At 38.2% G+C, this 19,138-nt stretch overlaps 1 protein-coding gene and 1 long non-coding RNA gene across 2 annotated transcripts; both read right to left on the bottom strand.

The window, feature by feature from the left end:
• Positions 1-1,724: 1,724 nt before the first annotated feature.
• On the bottom strand, positions 1,725-18,750 carry LOC118826520 (E3 ubiquitin-protein ligase TRIM39-like). Its single transcript, XM_036597510.1, has 9 exons — positions 18,642-18,750; positions 16,890-16,968; positions 16,021-16,574; positions 15,797-15,892; positions 15,446-15,679; positions 15,217-15,349; positions 15,012-15,038; positions 14,573-14,817; positions 1,725-3,063 (listed from the first exon to the last, which is right to left on the bottom strand). Exons 2-9 carry the CDS (start codon positions 16,891-16,893, stop codon positions 2,761-2,763), a joined length of 1,596 nt encoding a protein of 531 aa, XP_036453403.1. The 5' UTR covers positions 16,894-16,968; positions 18,642-18,750; the 3' UTR covers positions 1,725-2,760.
• LOC118826521 lies at positions 6,381-8,288 on the bottom strand. Its single transcript, XR_005008757.1, has 3 exons — positions 8,176-8,288; positions 7,979-8,073; positions 6,381-6,503 (listed from the first exon to the last, which is right to left on the bottom strand). It is a non-coding gene; the product is annotated as an uncharacterized LOC118826521 (long non-coding RNA).
• Positions 18,751-19,138: the final 388 nt, after the last annotated feature.

The raw sequence follows: 19,138 nt of genomic DNA, 5'->3' as shown, positions 1-19,138 counted from the left end.
CCCTAAAACTGACAAGAGGAAACTCTTGACACTCTTGCTCCAGACACAACAAAGAAAAACTTGCGTACTCATAAAAATCAATGGATGAATGCAGAAAATATGCCAGATCAAGAGAAATTGTCGTGAATCAGAGCGCTTATGGAGGAAAATTAAACTGCAAGTACATTATGATATTCTCAAAGATCAGATCTCAATCTATAATAATGCTACGAAAATATTCAGACAGTCATACCTTTCCAGTGTAATTAATAGACGCAAAGATAATACCAAAATCCAAAATATTGTTCCTGGTAAGCCATCTGCATCAGTAATGATATCTTTCTGTGCTATCAGTTATCAGGAGCTTGCGACTGTTATAAACAAATTAAGCTTGTCCACATGTGATCTTGACCATGTTCCTACTTCATTCCTTAAGATGTTTGTTGATTATGTTCAAAGTGATGATTTAACTATTGTAAATTGTTCTCTGTCAGCAGGTGTTTTTCCAGATGCTTTTAAAACTGCCTTAGTGAAGCCTCTGCTAAAAAAGAGTAGCATGAATCCTTCCATACTAAATAATTTTAGACCAATTTCAAATGTTCCTTTTTTAGGTGAAGTCTTAGAGAAAGTTGTTTTCAAACAATTAAATGTGTGACTAATACCAAACAAGTCATAAGAGAAGTTTCAATCAGGTTTTCGTTCTAACCAGAGTACTGAGACAGCAGTGGTTCATGTTGTGAATGACCTCAAGCAGCGCTTATGGACAAAATCCTTCTATTCTGGTCTTATTGGATCTTAGTGCAGCTTAGTTCAGTTGATCATAAAATTCTAATCCACAGTCTTGAACACTGAGTCGGCCTCTTAGGCACAGTTTTAGAATGGTTTGAATTGTATTTAGTTAATAGATGCCACTTCCTTGCTCATCAGTTATTATTACATAAATGCCTTGTGCAATTTGTGATGAACTGCTGGGAAACTGATTAAGTACAATATTTTAAAAATAACCTGAAGTGATGTGTAATTGGTTTATTATATGTGTGTGATTTATTACTTAAGATAGTATTTTTCTACATGGTTAGTGTTTTAGTGAAGCTTTTCTAATCCCCACAGGGTACTCCTTTTTTTAATGTATTAGCATTCATACACAGCCTATACTGACCAACACTTCCTAAAAAGCTCAGACATAAACACATCATGAATTAGAAAGAATGTCTCATCCATAATTGTATGCATTAAAAAAGCATATAATTCTAGGCAAAATTTTGGAGACCTCAGTAAATTACTACATAACACAGATGATGAAAAGATCTGATTTATCAGGATTTCTTTATTATGTTTTAAAGGCTAGTACTGTAAACCACAATATATTACAAACCATATGTTTTATTATCTATAAAATACACAAGCATTTTATACATTACTTAAGATTAACTAAACACTGTAATATAATATGTAATAATTATCTCACGTGTTTATTTTCCATAATTTTCTCCCAATGGTAGTCATGGTTAGTTCTCACTTGCTGCATGTGTGATTGGTCCAATTATATCATCCCTAAAAATTATACATTGTTATTTACAGTAATATTAAAAAATAAGGACACTCCATTAAATAATTAGTTCTTTATTAAGAAATATGGACATATTTGATCTTCTTTCAAACAATATATATAGATAAAGATGATTTAACTGCATCACCTTTGCAAAAACAATGTAAATTTGACTGTGTTAACATTTATTAGAACAAAAAATGCCAATTTCTACTGAGAAGAAAGTTAGGACACCGTATGCCCTAATAGCTGGTATTTCACCCCAGTTCTTTCATCTGTGGGAGTTTATTGCATGCACAGCCTGTTTCAAATCATCCAATAGGATTGGATAGCATCATTTCAATAGGATTAAGATCCAGACATTGACTTGGCCGTTCCAGAACTCTCCATTTCTTTTTTTGAGCCATTCCTTGGTGGATTTTCTGGAAAGTGTTGGGTCACTGTCATGTTGCATGGTCAACATCCACTTCATTGTCAGGTTTTGAACAGATGGCCTCACATTTTGCTCAAGCACCTTCTGATACAATAACAAATTCATAGTGGATTCTATGATGGAGAGCTTGCCAGGCCGTAGACCTGACATTTCCACCTCCATATGTCACAGTTGGTTCATGAGGTTCTTGTGCTCAAATGCTGTGTTTGGTTTGTGCCAAACATGTCTTCTGTTACTGTGCCCAAATAATTCAACTTTGGATTCATCTGTCCAAAGCACATTGTTCCAGAAGTCATGGCCTTTGTCTAGGTGTCCTCTGGCAAATTTTAGTCTTGCCCTGATGTTTCTTTTTGACCTCCTTGCACACCTCCCATAAAAACTTGTGCAGTCTCTGTCTGATGGTAGATGCATGTACTTTGACATCAACAGTGGCAATATAGGTATAGGTCCCATGATGACATTTTAGGATTGTTGGAGACTTCTTTACACATCTTGTGGTCTGCTCTTTGGCTGAACTTGCTAGGACAGCCGGATCTGGCCATGTTGGCAGTTGTTTTAACTGTTCTCCATGTGTAAATTATTTTCCAGACAGTAGAATGCCTGATTTCTAATTGTTCTGAGATCTTTTTAAATCCCTTCCCAGACTCATGTTTCCACAACCTTCTTTCTGATGACCTCAGAGAGCTCTTTGGATCTTGCCATGGTGACACCACTCACTTCAACAGTCAAGAGTAGACCAAACTAAATGTCTTTCATTTCTTAACATTTCACAGAATATTGAATTGTTTGATCTGAAAATTCATGCAGCTTTAAATACAGGTGTTATGATCAGAGGATCTGAATTTTTGCCTTTGTCATTATTACAAGGGCTGAAGTATGGATAGAGTTTCTCAGTGAAAGACTGACCAGTGAAAGAGTAGATACGAGATCTGGCCTCCACATCATAAAAGGAGACCAGACCCTCCTCATAATCCACAAACACCCCCACCTTCTGGGGCTTCTCTCTCAGGGACAGTAAGACTGAGGGGCCAGCAAGAACTGTATACTCATTCCCATTCCTCAACCACACAGTCCAGAATCCATTCTGTGGGGTCAGTGTAATCTTCCCCTTCTTGTTAATGGGCTCTCTGGCCACTTAGTCTTGCCACTGACCTGCACCTCATAGTAAAATCTCCCTGAGGAGAATCCCTCCTTTCCCAGGACACAAGTACGTGTGTGAAATCTCTTCGGATTGTCAGAAATATTCTGTTTTGTGTCTTTGTGTGTCACTTGTTTTCCATCATCAGACAGGATCAGATAGTAAAAAGCGGTATCAGGATCCAGAGTCACATCCACTGAGAGAAACAGTGTAAGATAAGAACAGATTATAAATAAATGCATTATCTTTTAGATCAGATTGAATGAACTTTGAAAAGTGTTCATGGAGGACTAAAATGTATTTTGTGCTGATCTATGAGGAATTTCTGTTTATGTACAGTGGCAAGAACAAATATGTGAACCCTTTACAATTAATGTACTGTTGTTGAAAAAAAATCATTCAAACTAACAAACATTTGAGTATGTTATTCACAAGCAGAATCTGCTGATGTGAACCATGCCTTGCAATAAAAGAGATCTCAGAAGATCTATAACCAATAATTGTTGATTTGCATGAAGGGTTACAAAGTAATTTCAAAGGCTTTATATATTCATCAGCCTACAGTTAGACAAATTGTCTATACATGAAGATGACTGAGTACTGTGTCTACTCTCCCTAGAAATGGACACCCAGCCAAGATCACTGCAAAGACACAATGCTCAGTGAAGTAAAAAAGAACCTTGAATAAAATCTAAAGGTTGAAGGAATCAGTGGAACTGGTTAACATCTCTGTTCATGAGTCTATCTTATGAAAAACATTCAACAAGCCTGAAGTCCATGGCAGGACACAATGAACTGAGCTGCTGCTCTCCAAAAAAAAAACAAGCAAAAAAAAACATTGCTGCATGCCTGAAGTTTGCTGTCAAAAGATGTTTGGCCAGTCATTAAATCCAATGGTTCACTTATTTTTTTTCCCACCAGCCCAGTAAGTGTTTGACTAGTGTGCACAATAAAAACAGAAAATATTATAATTGTGTGTTATTAGCTTTAGCACATTGTGATTGTCTATACTTATCACATTCTATGACTAGTCAATGTAGAAAACTAGGTAATTACAAAGGGTTTACATAGTTTAGCCACTAGGATTCACATAGTCTATCCACTGTACTTCCATGACTTGCAGCACTGTCATAATGATTTTAAGTGAATAAGATAAAAAAAATAAAAAAACTAGCATACCTGCATACTGCTGAATCATCTTCAGTCCAATAGAATCTAATTACAACAAAAGATAATATTCTTTAGAATTTAAAGACATCAAGCTAATCTAAATGTATTCATTTATTCATCTTCTTAACCTGCTTGATTCAGCTAGGGTTGTGGTTGCAATAAGAAAAGCAGAGAAGCCCAGACGACCCTGTCTGTCACAAATTCCTCCAATTCATTCTGGGGAATAGTGAGCCACTCATAGGCCAACTTGGAGATATAATCTCCCCAGCAAGTCCCGGGACAACCTCAGGGTCCTGTCCCAGTTGGTATCCAACGGGAGGTAGCCAGGGGGCATCCTAAATAGATGCTTGAACCACCTCAACTGGCTCCTCTCAATGTGGAGGAGTAGCAGCACTACTTTGAGCTCCTCCCAGATGACTGAGCTCCTCACCCTATCAAGTAGAGTGTAGCGCGCCACCCTGTGAAGAAAGCTCTTTTCTGCTGCTTGTATCTCTGATCTCATTCTTTCGGTCATTACCCAAAGCTTATGACCATGGGTGAAGGTGGGGATGTAGACTGACCAGTAAACAGAGAGCTTTACCTTATGGCTCAGCTCCTTCTTCACCACTACAGTCCGGTACAGCGACCACATTTCTGCTGCCACCTGTCCCAGCCTGAAGCCGATCTCACAGTCCCTCTTCCCACTACTTGTGAACAAGACCCTGAGAAACTCCTCCACCCGACGCAGATCCTCTCCCCTTACCTGGAGGGATCATGCCATCTTTTTCCAGGAGAGGACCATGATTTGGAGGTGCTGATCCACATACCAATCATTTCACGCTCAGCTGCGAACCACTCCATCGCACGCTGGAGACATCCATGTGATGGAGCCAAACTCCTCAATGGCCTCTCCAAACTCCTCCCATGTTCTGGATTTTGCTTCTGCCACTGTCGCCGCTGCTTCCTTTTTTGCCCATTGGTACCTATCAGCTGAGTTGGGAGTCTTCCATGCCAACCAGTCCCTAAAGGCCTCCTTCTTCAGCTTGACTGCCTCCCTCACCACCAGTATCCCACAGCAGGCCCTCGGGTTCCATAATGGAGGTTTTGAGTCCAATCGAACTTCATGTCTCCTATCTCCTTGTTGTTTGGTGCATAAGCACACATAACAGTGTTTTTCTCTCTGCAATTTTAATTCGCATTGAGATAACCTTGCATTCCATGGTAGACAGCCAGGGGCTTGTGAGTATTTTCACACCACAAACAACACTTCTCAGAGGGGACCAACCCCTCTCAACCTCCCACACAAGCAACCACCACTCCCATGACAGGAAAAGATTCTTTCTACTATGAACTTCAATTTGAAAAACACAGTTTGTCAAGTATTTGTCTCACCTGTTTCTCTCATCTTCTCATCCAGACTCTTCTGAAGTTGAGACAGAGCATTCCTCACAGTCTCTACACTCAGATGGGGTTCAATACTGATGTCAGTCCAGTTCTTGGTGTGTGGAGGTCTGCACAGTGATGGGTAAATCTACAGTCCAGCAGAAGAGAGGAGAAATCCCTCAGCATAGGCAGTGTTGTGTGATGTGCTGCATTGTCATTGAGGAGATTGAGGGACACTGACCTGTAAGAGGTGGAGGTGGTCCCCAGTGTGGGAGAGCTGCTCCAGCTCAGTGTCTCTCCTCTTTAGCTCAGTGATTTCCTCAGTGAAACCCCCATATTTTTGGGTAAATGCTAATAAATGCATTTGTAACATAGATTTGAGATAAAAAAGAAATGTCTAGAACTACCAACAAGTCATTTTCAGAGATTAACTTATAACTGGTGGTTTTGGGGGTTAAACCAGCCCTGGTATTAAAGATTCTCAAGGCTTCTAAAACTACATGACTTAGTTAAATTTTAATGCATTCTATTCAATTACAATCACATCATATTCTATTTACTTGTACACACTTGGTGCCTCATCAGCACTGGCGTCTTTTCGCTGTTCTTTATCATGTCCTAAGATATCCTGGCATAATGACCGTCTGTTAAAGACACTCTATTCTGAATGTAGTATTTGGTCACTGTTTGCATTATTACTTGATAACAGTCACTCTAAATGAAAAGTAATTACATTAATTAATCTCATGTGCTGTACAGTACATGTCCACTGTGCAAGTCACAGTCAGATGATTCATCTACATTCCTCCTTTCGCCTTCTCTTTGTTGAAGTGATGAGGATTCTGCCATTTCCTTCCTCCTCCTTTTTGAGCCTTTTCCAAAGGAAATCATGTCAGCCGTCTCACACATTTAACATTATAAAGTATTAACATGAATGTTAATTTAATACACATCAGATATACACAGTTAACAGTTTAAACATTATTCAGCTTCATTTTGCTGCTCCCTCATGTCTAAAAAGCCTTGAGGGAATCTAAACTCAAGTAAAAAGTTAAAAAAGATTAAAAGTCATGTGGCGAGCAAGAATTGATTCAGAAGTAATATATAAAAAGTAAAATAGTTGTGTTTGTGGAAATTTGAGAACAGCATGCTCGAATTAAAAGGTTCCACAGTAAAGATTAAAAGGTATATCCAAAATATGAGCTGTCAGACAATGGGGATGTGTTTCCAAAGCTGCTGTGAGGCTTACTGTGACTGTATGAGTTATAAATATTAATGGATGTGACTGACAGTCTTCATAAATCAACCTTCACAGAATTCTTAAAATGTATCATTGCATGACATGGTTTGAAAGATTCATACACAGTGTTTTCGCTTCTTTAAGTCAATCTCTCAGTTTCCAACTTCCTTATATTTTGGTCCCAAACTTGAAAGCTTTATTTTGTTTTAGGCTGTTTTGGTCTCGTGATGGCCATGTTAATTTAAGTCGTTATTTTAAAAGAAAAACTACGGAGCCCTGCTGGTGACATCCCATATAAATAAAAATAATGCGTGGCCACGCCTTATTAAGGCGTGGGAACGAGATCCTAATGCGTGGGCACAACTTACTAAGGCGTGGGAATGAACCACGCATTATTTTATTAATACAGGATGTCACCAGCTCCGTAGAAAACACCACAGTACGCACTGTATATGAAAACATAAAGTACGACAGTTAGCAGGGTTGTGGGAAGGTGTTTTAAGTTGGGGGTGCTGGAATTTTAAGCAGCCACGCAAAATGATGTGCCTTTTTCATTGATTCATTTCATGTATTCATACTGTATGACAAAAGTGTCATACAGTACTATAATGAGGAGAGACGCACATCCTCTCTCGCTCCGCATGAACTTTTTGAACTTTGAACCCACAGACAAACATTGAGATTGAACAGTGAAAGGCTCAGCGAGTGGGCGATATGACGGTTAATAAAAATATGGTACATTAGATTGTTGTTTTCAGGGTAAAAGCTGCTTGGGACTTAGAACTAGCCTATAACTGTGCACAGACCTTCTCTCTTTGCACCTAAGCCTGCGTGTGTGTGAGCGACGCGCCTCAAAGCGGCCAGTTTTCGGTTCACTTAAACAGGACAGCTACTGCAGATTTTTAGAATATAACAATACAAACTTCACTATTTAACAAGCACACATGGATCTTTACTGCGCTGAAATGATTAAACAATTCAGAACGTTTTATTATTATTTAAACAGTTGCAATCCTGAAATCAGGGAATGCTGCAGCCCCTCAGCACCCCCACTTCCCGCATCCATGACTTCTAGATGCACAAAAGTTTATTTCTGTGGAGACTTACACTCAGGTGGCTCATCCAGGAAATTTCCTCTGCTCTTTGTCCGAGGTAGTCGTGATGAAGAACGTGCCATTTATCCTCCTCTTCTGGTTTTAACCCTTTTAGCAAGAAATCACATTATTCAGCTCACTATTCCAGTAGTGTAGAGAACTGTGACTGGATAACTCAGACTGTATGTCAAAACTGTACGTTATATTTACCTCACAACCACTGAATAAACACAGCAGTTCAGAAAGACACCACGTGTAGTCTAGACAAACCTAGACAAAGTCTCCTGATCAGGGGAATTTGATCAGTGCTGGTTTACTTTCGCTTTCTCAACTGATGTGATGTCATCACCCTTCTCACCTTTCATTTGAACTGGACTGGATTTCTATTGGACTAGTTTGATTGGATCGACCACATGTTTACACATTTGAGAAAGAGCGCAAAAACTTACGCAGGGGGTTCTCAGTAGAAACTTAGGCAGGGCGAGGTTGTGGTCCATACTCAGCTTAACAACTCAGGAACAGCGTACAGAAGGTGAAAAATGCAACTTGAAGTCCACTTTTCGTCTTGCACTGTTGGCTCAGCTAAGCTCTGACACTCAACTACAACCACAGAGACCATAAATCCTTCAAAATGAGAATCTCTAAAAAGTAGAGCATGACAAATGCTAACATAACATAAATGCTAAAATAGACAAACACATTTCTTAAACAGATCCACGCATATGACTCGCTGGCTATGCTTCACAGATCAACGCTGTACTGGTCTGTGCCACTCAGCAGTTTATCTGTATGACCATGTTTTCATAATTCATAAAAGTGCTCTTCAATTCACTTGATCGCAATATTTTTTCAGTGAATTAAATATATCTGGCGATGATATACAAATCCATTTCCAAAAAAGTTGGAACGTTGTGTAAAATGTAAATAGAAACAAAATGCAATGATGTGCAAATCATTTAAACCCTATATTTATTTGAAAGTAGTAAGACAAAAGACAGCATATCAAATGTTAAAATTGAGAGATTTTGTTGTTTTTTGAAAAATGTATACCCATTTTGAATTTGATGGCAGCAACATGTTCCAAAAAAGTTGGGATAGGGCAACAAAAGACTGGTAAAGTTGTGTAATGCTAAAACACCTGGTGGATGATTGGCCACAGGTTAATAACATGATTGGGTATAAAAAGCATCCCAAGAGAGGCTGAGTCTTTCAGAAGTTAAGATGGGGAAGGGTTCACCACTCTGTGAAAGACTGTTTGGGCAAATTGTGCAACAATTCAAGAATAATGTTTCTTAACATAAAATAGCAAAGAACTTTTGCTTTACATCATCTACGGTACATAATAACATTAAAAGAGAATCTGGAAAAATCTCTGTATGCACGGGACAAGGCTGAAAACCAGTAATTGCTAGCCAAGATCTTTGGGCCCTCATGTGACAATGCATTAAAACCAGTCATGAACAAGAACACAGTTCATCACTGCATCCATAAATGCAAGCTAAAACTCCACCTTGCAAAAAAGAAATGATATATAAAAAGGATCCAGAAATGCTACCACATTCTCTGGGCCTGAGCTCATTTGAGATGGACTGAGGCGATGTGGAAAAGGGTCCTGTGGTCCGTCAAATCAAAATTTGAAATTCTTTTTGGAAATCATGGACACTGCGTCCTCCGGGCTAAAGACCATCAGGCTTGTTATCAGCACACAGTTCAAAAGCCAGCGTCTGTGATAGTATGAGTGTGCATTAGTGCACATGACATGGGTGACTGGCACATCTGTGAAGGCACCAATAATGCTGAATGATATATACATATTTTGGCAACATATGTTGCCTTTCAGACAACATCTTTTTCAGGAAAGGCCTTGCTTATTACAGCAAGACAGTATCAAACCACATTCTGCCCATATTACAACATCATTGCTCCGTATTAAAAAAGTTAGGGTGCTACACTGACCTGCTTGCAGTCCAGACCTGTCACCCACTGAGAACATATGGCACTTTATGAAACGAGAAATACGACAGAGGAGACCCCGAACTGCTGAACAGCTGAAATCATATATATAAAGTAAGAAGGGAAAAACATTTCACTTTTACAAACTACAGCAGTGGTCTCCTCAGTTCCCAAATGCTTACAGAGTGTTGTTAAAAGAAAAGGTGATGCAGCACAGTCGTAAATATGCCCCCGTCCCAATAAAATGGGCATATATTTTTCAAAAAACAAACATTTCTCGGTTTTAGCATTTAATATGTTGCCTTTGTAGTATTTTCAAATTAATATAGGGTTTAAATGATCTGCACATCATTGCATTTTGTTTTTATTAACATTTTGCTCAGCATCCCAACTTTTTTGGAAATGGGGTTGTGTATATGGAGGCATTCGCAGGTGTCACAGCTATATACTCTTACATGAGTAGACAAATCATAGTAGTGAGACAGAGTAGCACAGCACACATGTAGCATACATAAAATCTCATGAATCACATTACAACATGCACAAACTACATGCCACATAGTTTATGGACTATGAAAGACAAAGGCAGCACACAGTTTAAGTGAGAGCAAAAGGTTTCTTATTAACTCAGGTGAGAGTGTTTGGGTGAGGTATGAACGATCAGACTGTGTAAACATCCCAGAACACAGAGGAAAGAAATGTTCCTCACTAAAATTTCATGCTTTTATTTTTTTTTTTTCAATAAACACACATGCAGTGTTTGAGTGACCCTCCCTTACAATCAAAGCTACAGAGACAGACCTGATTGTGCCTCCTTCATAAACCTGTGCTATGGTGAATGTATCTTCATTATGATGAATGAAGCATTAGTGTGTGTGTGTGTGTGAGACACTTCTTACAGTCTCCGTACACATCTGATTGTGCTTCTTCTGAAGAAAGTCTTTTTTTCTTCATCGGACCCCACTCTAGAACTGCTTCGCCTTCTGAAATAGCAGGTGTATGTGTGTGTGGTTTTGAGAGGTGCACTCTAGATGGTAGAGGTTGCTTTACGTTTTTTGCTTAAATCTTATAATAAAAGTATGCACCTACATCCAAACTGACTAGAGTCTCCTTCTTTGAACATGCCAATAACTAAGAAATTAAGAAATTATTTAAAATGACTGTAAAAGGTGTTGGTCACACTTCAAATGTATAAGCATATAATACACGTGTATGCAGATGACACTGTTTTATACTGTTCAGCTGACTCTGTTTATGCTGCAGTAAGAAAACTACAACGCTCATTTAATGCTCTACAGGTCGCTTTTTTTATAAACACAAACTGGTTTTAAATGCTAAAAAAACTAAGTTCATGCTGTTTTCGAGATCTACTAATACTGATTTTAATACTGTTACTGTCACTACCCTGACAGGATCCAACATCGAAAGAGTCACAGAGTATAAGTACCTTGGCATATGGCTGGATGATAAACTCGCTTTTAAACCCCATATTAATAAACTGGTTGGCAAATGAAGACAGAAGCTTGGTTACCTATATAGAAATAAATCCTGTTTTCCTATGTTTGCTAGAAAAAGAATTGTTGAGGCAACCTTGTTATCTGTCATGGACTATGGTGATGTAAGTTACAAACACGCATCAGCCAGTTCCCTCACACCACTGGACTCCGTCTATCACTCTGCACTGAGGTTCATTACTGGAGACCCGTATAACACTTTTCACTGCAGACTGTATGAAAAAGTTTGGTTGGCCCTCACTAGCAGCACGGCGGGAAACACACTGGTTTATTTTTATTTATAAAACACTCTCCGGCCATATGCCAGAATACATGACTTCAATGATATCTGTAAATAATGGTATTGCTCCAGTGGTTGGATCACGGTTTTTACTGAACCAGGGAAAATCTGCTTTTAGTTACAGAGCACCAGCGAGCTGGAACTCACTACAGGAAACACTAAAACTCAGCTTGCTGGTGTCACTCTGTCATTTTAAACTTTTACTCTCTAACCACCTCCACTCTGCCTGCAACTGTTTTACATGATTTTTTACCTTTCATATTTTATTTTCATTATTTTATTATTTATTTGTTAGTTTATTTATTATTATTCCTATTCTTATTGTGATTATTTTATTATTATTTTAGTCATTTTAAGAAATCTACTTTCGTTTTTAGTTTACTTTTCATCTTATTTCTCCTCTTATTTTATTTTGATTTGATCTGATTTTATTAACCTTTACATTTTAGCTATGTTTTAATTATTGTTAAATAATAAAAACACATTTTTATTTCTCTAATGATTGTAGTGATAATCATAGCAGCATTAATATCTCTTGTAGATTAGATTAGATTAGATAATCCTTTATTAATCCCACAATGGGGAAATTTGCAGTGTTACAGCAGCACAGAAGACAGAGCAGCAGGAAATATACAAACAATATACAAAATAGAATAAACAATAAAAGTATAAAGATATATATGTATATGTACAAAGATTACAAGAAAAATATACAAAGTATTAAATTTAAATTTAGAAATGTAGAAATGTATGTATTGTATGTGTAAAGCCCACTCCCAACAACACAGATCATGAAAAATGTTTAAAAATTACAACTTGTGTCACATTTATCTCTCAGTCTTATTCTATAAAAATATACTGAAAACTTTTACCCTGACCCTGTCTGCTCAGAGACGCACACAATCTGTGTTCGAAACTGTGCCCTATTCACTGTATAGTTAAGGCAAGGCAAGCTTATTTATTTTTTAGCACCTTTTATACACTGCTGTCATTCAAAGTGCTTTACAAATGAGAAAATACAGTGAGAAAATACTGATTTGTTGTAAAAAAGTAAACGTGAATAGAAATTAAAAACATGATTAAAACAATAGATTCAAAATGGAAAATCATTAAATTAAAATCTAATTGTTACTGTTAAAACTAAGATCAGAGTCCATTAGCACACCAAGGTTACATACTAGTTTTTTAGATTGCTATTACCCAAATAAAATAATCTCTGTTTTATCTTTATTCAACTGCAGAAAGTTTTGTCCTATCCAGTTAGTGATGTGCTCAAGGCTTTAAAGTGGGTTAAGGGGGCCATAGTTGTTTGTGGGGGAGGGAGGGCCAAGTAGATGTGAATATGATCTGCATAGCAGTGGTAAGATATCCTATAGTCTTATAGTATAGCATAGTACAGTGCACTATTTCAGGGTTGCACCATTTTGTAGTGGTGACTGAAAACATAGTGCAGAAGATCCAGTGCACTCAAACAATCCCACAATAAGTAGTGTACAACCAATGTACCCTAGCAGATATGGGATACCCATAATGCAGTGTGTTGGTCAGTGTAAAGATCCACGAGCAACTTCTCTGAGGAGGACTAACAAGCCCAGCTGTAATGGCAGTATCTCAACAGCACTCTCTTTACGCCTGTTACAGATGTAAGTCAGCTCTTCTGATGTGTGCCGTCAGACTTAACAATTATAGTGGACTGGAATGACGTTTATAGTATTTATGCTACGGAATCTGCTGTCGCACAGTAATGAGCAAACCTGTACAACGTAGTGTCCTAAATCGTTTACTACTATTACAAATTCTGTTGTCTATAATAGTGCTCTATATAGTAACCCAGATTTTTAGACATAGGATTTAATGTTTCAGGGTCCTTTTCGGGGCATGGCAACAGTGTCAGAGAGCATCGTGATCACAATAGGCATCTGAAAAAAGCACCTCCTCAATGCTTCCTCTGCTTTCTCTTCATTAAATAAACCTAATGAGGCAGTATTCCATAATACAGTTATTAAAACCGAATAGGCTCTGGTCATTTAAGATTTCTTCATTATGTATTATATTGCATTATATATTAAAGGGGGGATATTTAGTTAATCAAAATTAATGCAAAACATTTTATACTGTACTTATTGAGTTTAATTGGGTGTGCTAGAGTAAACTACACTGTAAAGCACAATTTAGACCTTTCTTAGTGTTTTACAGAGACGTAATAGTCTCCTTTTGCTGTAATCCAGTAATTGAGTGTCAATGATCTCATAGGTTACATGTTTTCATAGGTTAAAACACAGATTTTCTTTTACAGTAAAGTTTGCTGTTTACTCTTAAGGACCTGAGTTCAATGTTCATAAATTGTACCCAACCTAATAAATTATCCACTCATGTACTGCTGGCCACAGATGGCTGTGGATACTCTCTCTAATCTACTCCTCTATGTATATCAAAGAGAGAATAAAGTTCATTTCTAAAATAATTTCACATAGTTTTCATACACTGATATGGTTTTCCTGTGCACAGAAACATAAAATATGTGTCTTTCTCCCATTAAATGCAGTTATTGTTACATGCTGTGAAAATATTATTCAGTCTTTGATATGGGTGAGATGATCAGTGTGGCTGAGTTTTTTTGTCCAGGGCAGAAATATGGATAGAGCTTCTCAGTGAAAAACTGACCAGTGAAAGAAAAGATATGAGACCTGGCATCCACATCATAAAAGGAGACCAGACCCTTCTCATAATCCACAAACACCCCCACCTTCTGGGGCTTCTCTTTTAGGCAGAGCCAGCGTTGGTAATTATCATAAGCCTGATACTCATTCCCATTCCTCAGAACCACAGACCAGAATCCATTGTGAGGGCACAGTGGAACCTCCTCCTTCCTGTTAATGGACTCTTTGACCAGTCCTAAATTCCAATCAGTGTTCTCTCTGACCTGCACCTCATAGTAAAATCTCCCTGAGGAGAATCCCTCCTTTCCCAGAACAAAACCAAACTGTATAAATCTTTTTGAGGTTTTTGGAAGATTCTGTTCTGTGTCTCCATGTCTCACTTGTTTCCTATCATCAGACAGGATGAGTTCAGGATGAGCTGTGTCAGCATCAAGAGTCACATCCACTGAGAGGAACACACAATAGGTGATATGAGACTGCATGTAATAAAAACATTCATAATCCAAAAGAATACAATAGGTAAACTTTGAGAATGGTTTGAGAATGAAGGCTAAATATATTTTTCTTTATTTTCATTGGCAGCAATGCTGTGACAATTTAAGGAAATATAGAAACAAATAGAATTTTTACAGACTGTACCTGCATACTGCTGAATCCTCTTCAGTTCTGTGGTGACTAATTACAACAAAAGACAATGTTCATTAGAGCTTATAGGCATAATTTTAGTCTAATCTTGGACACACATAGAATCACTGGCTAGTTACTTTTCATGGAGCCTCTGACAAAAAGTTCCTCTGCTACAGAATTATGCCTGGAAAACAGATCAAATATGAAAGTTTCTCACCTGTCAGCTTCTCATCCAGACTCTTCTGAAGTTTTAACAGAGCGTTTCTCACAGGCTCTACACTCAGATCAGGGTCAATACTGATGTCAGTCCAGTTCTTGGTGTGTGGAGGTCTGCACAGTGATGGGGAAATCTACAGTCCAGCAGGAGAGAGGAGAAATCCCTCAGCATGGGCAGTGTTGTTGTGTGATGTGCTGTATTGTCATTGAGCAGATAGAGGGGCACTGACCTGTAGGAGGTGGAGGTGGTCCTCAGTGTGGGAGAGCTGCTTCAACTCAATGTCTCTCCTCTTTAGCTCTGTGATTTCCTGCTCCAGCTCTTTAATGAGGTCTTCAGCCTGCCTCTCTGCTGCTTTCTGCTTCTCCTCCATCACCTCAATCAGCTCAGCCAGGCTGTTCTCAATGGAGCGCATCAGAGCAGTGAAGACTTCAACACTGTCTGCAATCTCTTTCTCTGTGTTTCTCTGATGGAAGAAGATAATTTCATTTTAATCAAACAACAGTGAATGATAAGTATATGAAGATAACTAAATGAAAACTGCAGAGTAAAACAGTTACAGTGTATGTCATGTTTAACCCACTTTTCTGAGCTCTGCTGAATGTTTGATGTCTTTGATCTTCTTCAGCCGGTCTTGGATCATCTTCTGCACCTCTGACTGTGTCTTCACCAGCTGTGTCTGTGGACAAAGGAAAAAACTGTTCTTAAATGTATTTATTCTAGGCTTGGAGTTCAAATCAATAATGTCAGTGTAATTATTTTTTGTTGTTCAGATGGATGTTTAAGGTCAACATTAATCAGTGTCACCTTTTTCTCTCCAATTTCCTTCTCTATTGAAACAGTCCTGTGAGTCTTGTGGTCTGTCTGAGTGCAAAACTGACACACACGCATCTGGTCATTTTTACAGAACAGCTCTAGGGGTCTCTCGTGCTTCTGACATATGTAGTCCTGCAAGTTCGCCACTGGGTCAATTACTTTGTGTTTCTTGAGGTTCCCAACTGTATGTGGCTCTAAATGAGACTTGCAAAAAGTTGCTCCACAATTAAGACACGATTTCAAGGCCTTCTGCTTCACGCCAGTGCAGACGTCACAAAGAATCCCAGGTTTATTCAGACCACTTTTCTTCTTGAAGTGGTCCACAACCTCTCTCAGTGTTGTATTGATCTTCAGTTCAGGTCTCTTGGTGAATTTCTCTTTACAGAATGGACAGCGACAGTGTTCAGTGTTGTTCCAGTACTGTGTAAGGCAGGTTTTACAGAAGTTGTGTCCACATGGAGTGGAGACTGGATCAGTTAATACATCTAGACAGATAGAACACAGGAACTGGTCTTCAGACAGGAGACTGTTGGAGTCATGCCCAGCTGTGTTTGACAGATCACGAAGAAGAAATGTAAGAAATTTATTCTAAATAAAATGTTTACAGATATAAAATCAACTAGTATTAACATTTTAAACATCTAAATTATCTTTAAAGTTGAGAAGTAAGCTGCAAAGAATTTAAAGGTGCAGCATTATCTATAGTAGCATATAGTAGTACATTATTTAAGTACTACTCTGTAAACACCAATTTGGATTTACTGTATACACAATAAATACACAAATTGAATGTGAGAATACAGGACAATGTAGTTAAATACACAGACAATGGTCTGTTTTGTATGAGTTGTTTGACTTACACATCTCTGGTTTATTCAGTCTCTGTCGTCTCTCTTTTGGTTGTGGTGATGAAGATTCTGCCGTGTATTTTCTCCTGCACTTTAACCCGTTGTGAGAAAAAAATAGAAAACTAAGTCTACATCTTTTTATAGCATGATGTGTTACAAATTACTGATCTGACACCTGCAAATACCTGCTTGCCTTGTTAACTGTAATTACACAGTGCTGGGAAAAAGTCTTTTTCTCCTGTCTGAATTTCTGAATTGGTGTACATTTTTCACATTGCATTTGGTCAGATTTCATTATGGATTCTAGTAGTGTATATTTCATTTCTTTCATTTGCAAGGTAGGAATTATGCTATCTCCAGGTATAGGAAGGCATTTGCACCTCCAGATAATGCAACCAAATTAAAGGGTTATTTAAGATTAGTTGTTTGAGTGCTTCAGTTAACAAGCAGCTGTGATTTGGGTCAGTCCTGCCCAATATAAATCTAGCTTTGACGCTACTGATCACAGTGAACTTGCTTGCACATAGATTGTAAAGTCACATATCATATCACGAACAAAGAAAATTTCTGAAGACCTCTGCAAAAATGTTGTTGAAGCCTATCCATTTGGAAAAGGCTGCAAAGACATTTCTAAGGATCTAGAGCTCCACCAAACCCCGATCAGAGCCATATTGTCCAAAAGGAGAAAGTTTGGAACAGCTGTTCATCTTTGCAGGAGGGGCCATCCTGCCAAAATCTCTCCCAGAGCGAGGTGAGCAAATCACCCGGGAAGTCACAGACACCTTGAAAGCAGCATCCAAAGATCTTCAGGCCTCTCTTTCCTTGGCTATGGTCAGTGTTCATTACTCTATAATCAGAAAGACACTGGGCAAAAATGGGATCCACGGCAGAGGAGCAGGGTGAAAACCCTTGCTCACTAAAAAGAAGAAGACACATCTTGAAGATCTCCAAGAGTTCTGGAACAATGTACAAATGAATAGAACTTCTCAGCAGAAAAGCAAACACTGCATTTCACAGTAAGAACCTCATACCAACAGTCAAGCACAGTGGTGGCAGTTTGATGGTCTAGGGATGTTTAGTTGGATACTTTATCAGAGAATTTTACAGGAGATGTCTGGCAGGCCAACTGTCTGTGAACTGAAGCTGAAGTGCAGTTAGACCACTGAGATGTTGTGGCAGAGTGCAGTTTGTGTGTGAAAGGCTACAAACATAGCTGAAATGGTTTTGCAAGGAGTGGCCAAAATTCCTCTACAGTGTTGTTAGACACTGTATTGCATTATTAGGTTTTGCTTGAAGATCTGGTGACAATCATTGCTAAAATTACACAACAGTGCTTTAATTCAGACAGGAGGAAGACTTTTTCACAGCACTGGGTCAACCATCTCTATATAGATAAGGTGGTTTTGAAACTGCATGGTTTCTTTATCTTCAAATTATTAAATCTCTTTTCTTCCTAATACTGTCATAAAACTGTTTTTCACTGATCATTCTCACAGGTCTCAAGTCAGTAACTGGAACTGTCATTCACACAGTCTCACCAGCTGCTCTTTTTATTTGATTGTATATGGTTCACTCAAAATCCATCACTCTCCATCTCTACATACAGACAACAGAACCCAGTAATCTTTAACCATGTTCACTTAAAGTAGCTCACAAGCGTTAGAGTGACTTTGCCCTCACCTAACTTTGCTCAGTGCAGTTCCCTGTGTTAAAGCACACACTGACAGAATTTGCAAAATATGAAACATTTCCTGAAGTACATACCTTTATTTCCCTCTTTGCTTGTCTTTTAAGTTGTCTCAAAGTTACTCAAATACCTGGTAATTACAATCAAAATCTACAGTGTAGAGAACTGTGCTAGCTTGATGAGAGCCTCCTGATTCATCTAGTTTCTCTTTCTCTGAACTAGTGTGATATCAAAATAATTCTGCCTAATACATTTATTAATGTTAATTAGGTGTGACACATAATTCTGTTTGTGGTTTATTATAAGACGGCTATCTCGCTGTCTATCTGACTATCTTACCTGTTAGGTAATTTATTACTGTTCAAGCTTACTTGACCCAAAATGTTGTTTATAGCATAATCAGCTAATAGTTTCCCTTATTTTGGCACTATGAACCACTGACTTTATACTGCTGCTCTAAAGCTTTAGGGTGGCTCAGACTGATTAGAGTTTCAAGATTTGACTGAATCTGCTGTCTTAGTATGGTTATATTAAAATTATTTTGAGCACATACAGTGACGCAGATAAAGTTCAT

The sequence above is a fragment of the Colossoma macropomum genome, unplaced genomic scaffold (genome assembly GCF_904425465.1).
Source record: "Colossoma macropomum unplaced genomic scaffold, Colossoma_macropomum, whole genome shotgun sequence".
NCBI lineage: Eukaryota > Metazoa > Chordata > Actinopteri > Characiformes > Serrasalmidae > Colossoma > Colossoma macropomum.
The sequence above is the reverse complement of the archived record's forward strand: the minus strand, read 5'-3'. Positions and strand labels throughout refer to the sequence as shown.

What these genes read in the sequence shown, in the direction of transcription:
- LOC118826520 (XM_036597510.1), bottom strand. An exon ending in AGGAAATTGGAGAGAAAAAG is followed by an intron (nt 15,893 to 16,020) that starts GTGACACTGATT and finishes CTTTGTCCACAG; the next exon opens with ACACAGCTGGTGAAGACACA. An exon ending in ACCACCTCCACCTCCTACAG is followed by an intron (nt 15,350 to 15,445) that starts GTCAGTGCCCCT and finishes GCTGGACTGTAG; the next exon opens with ATTTCCCCATCACTGTGCAG.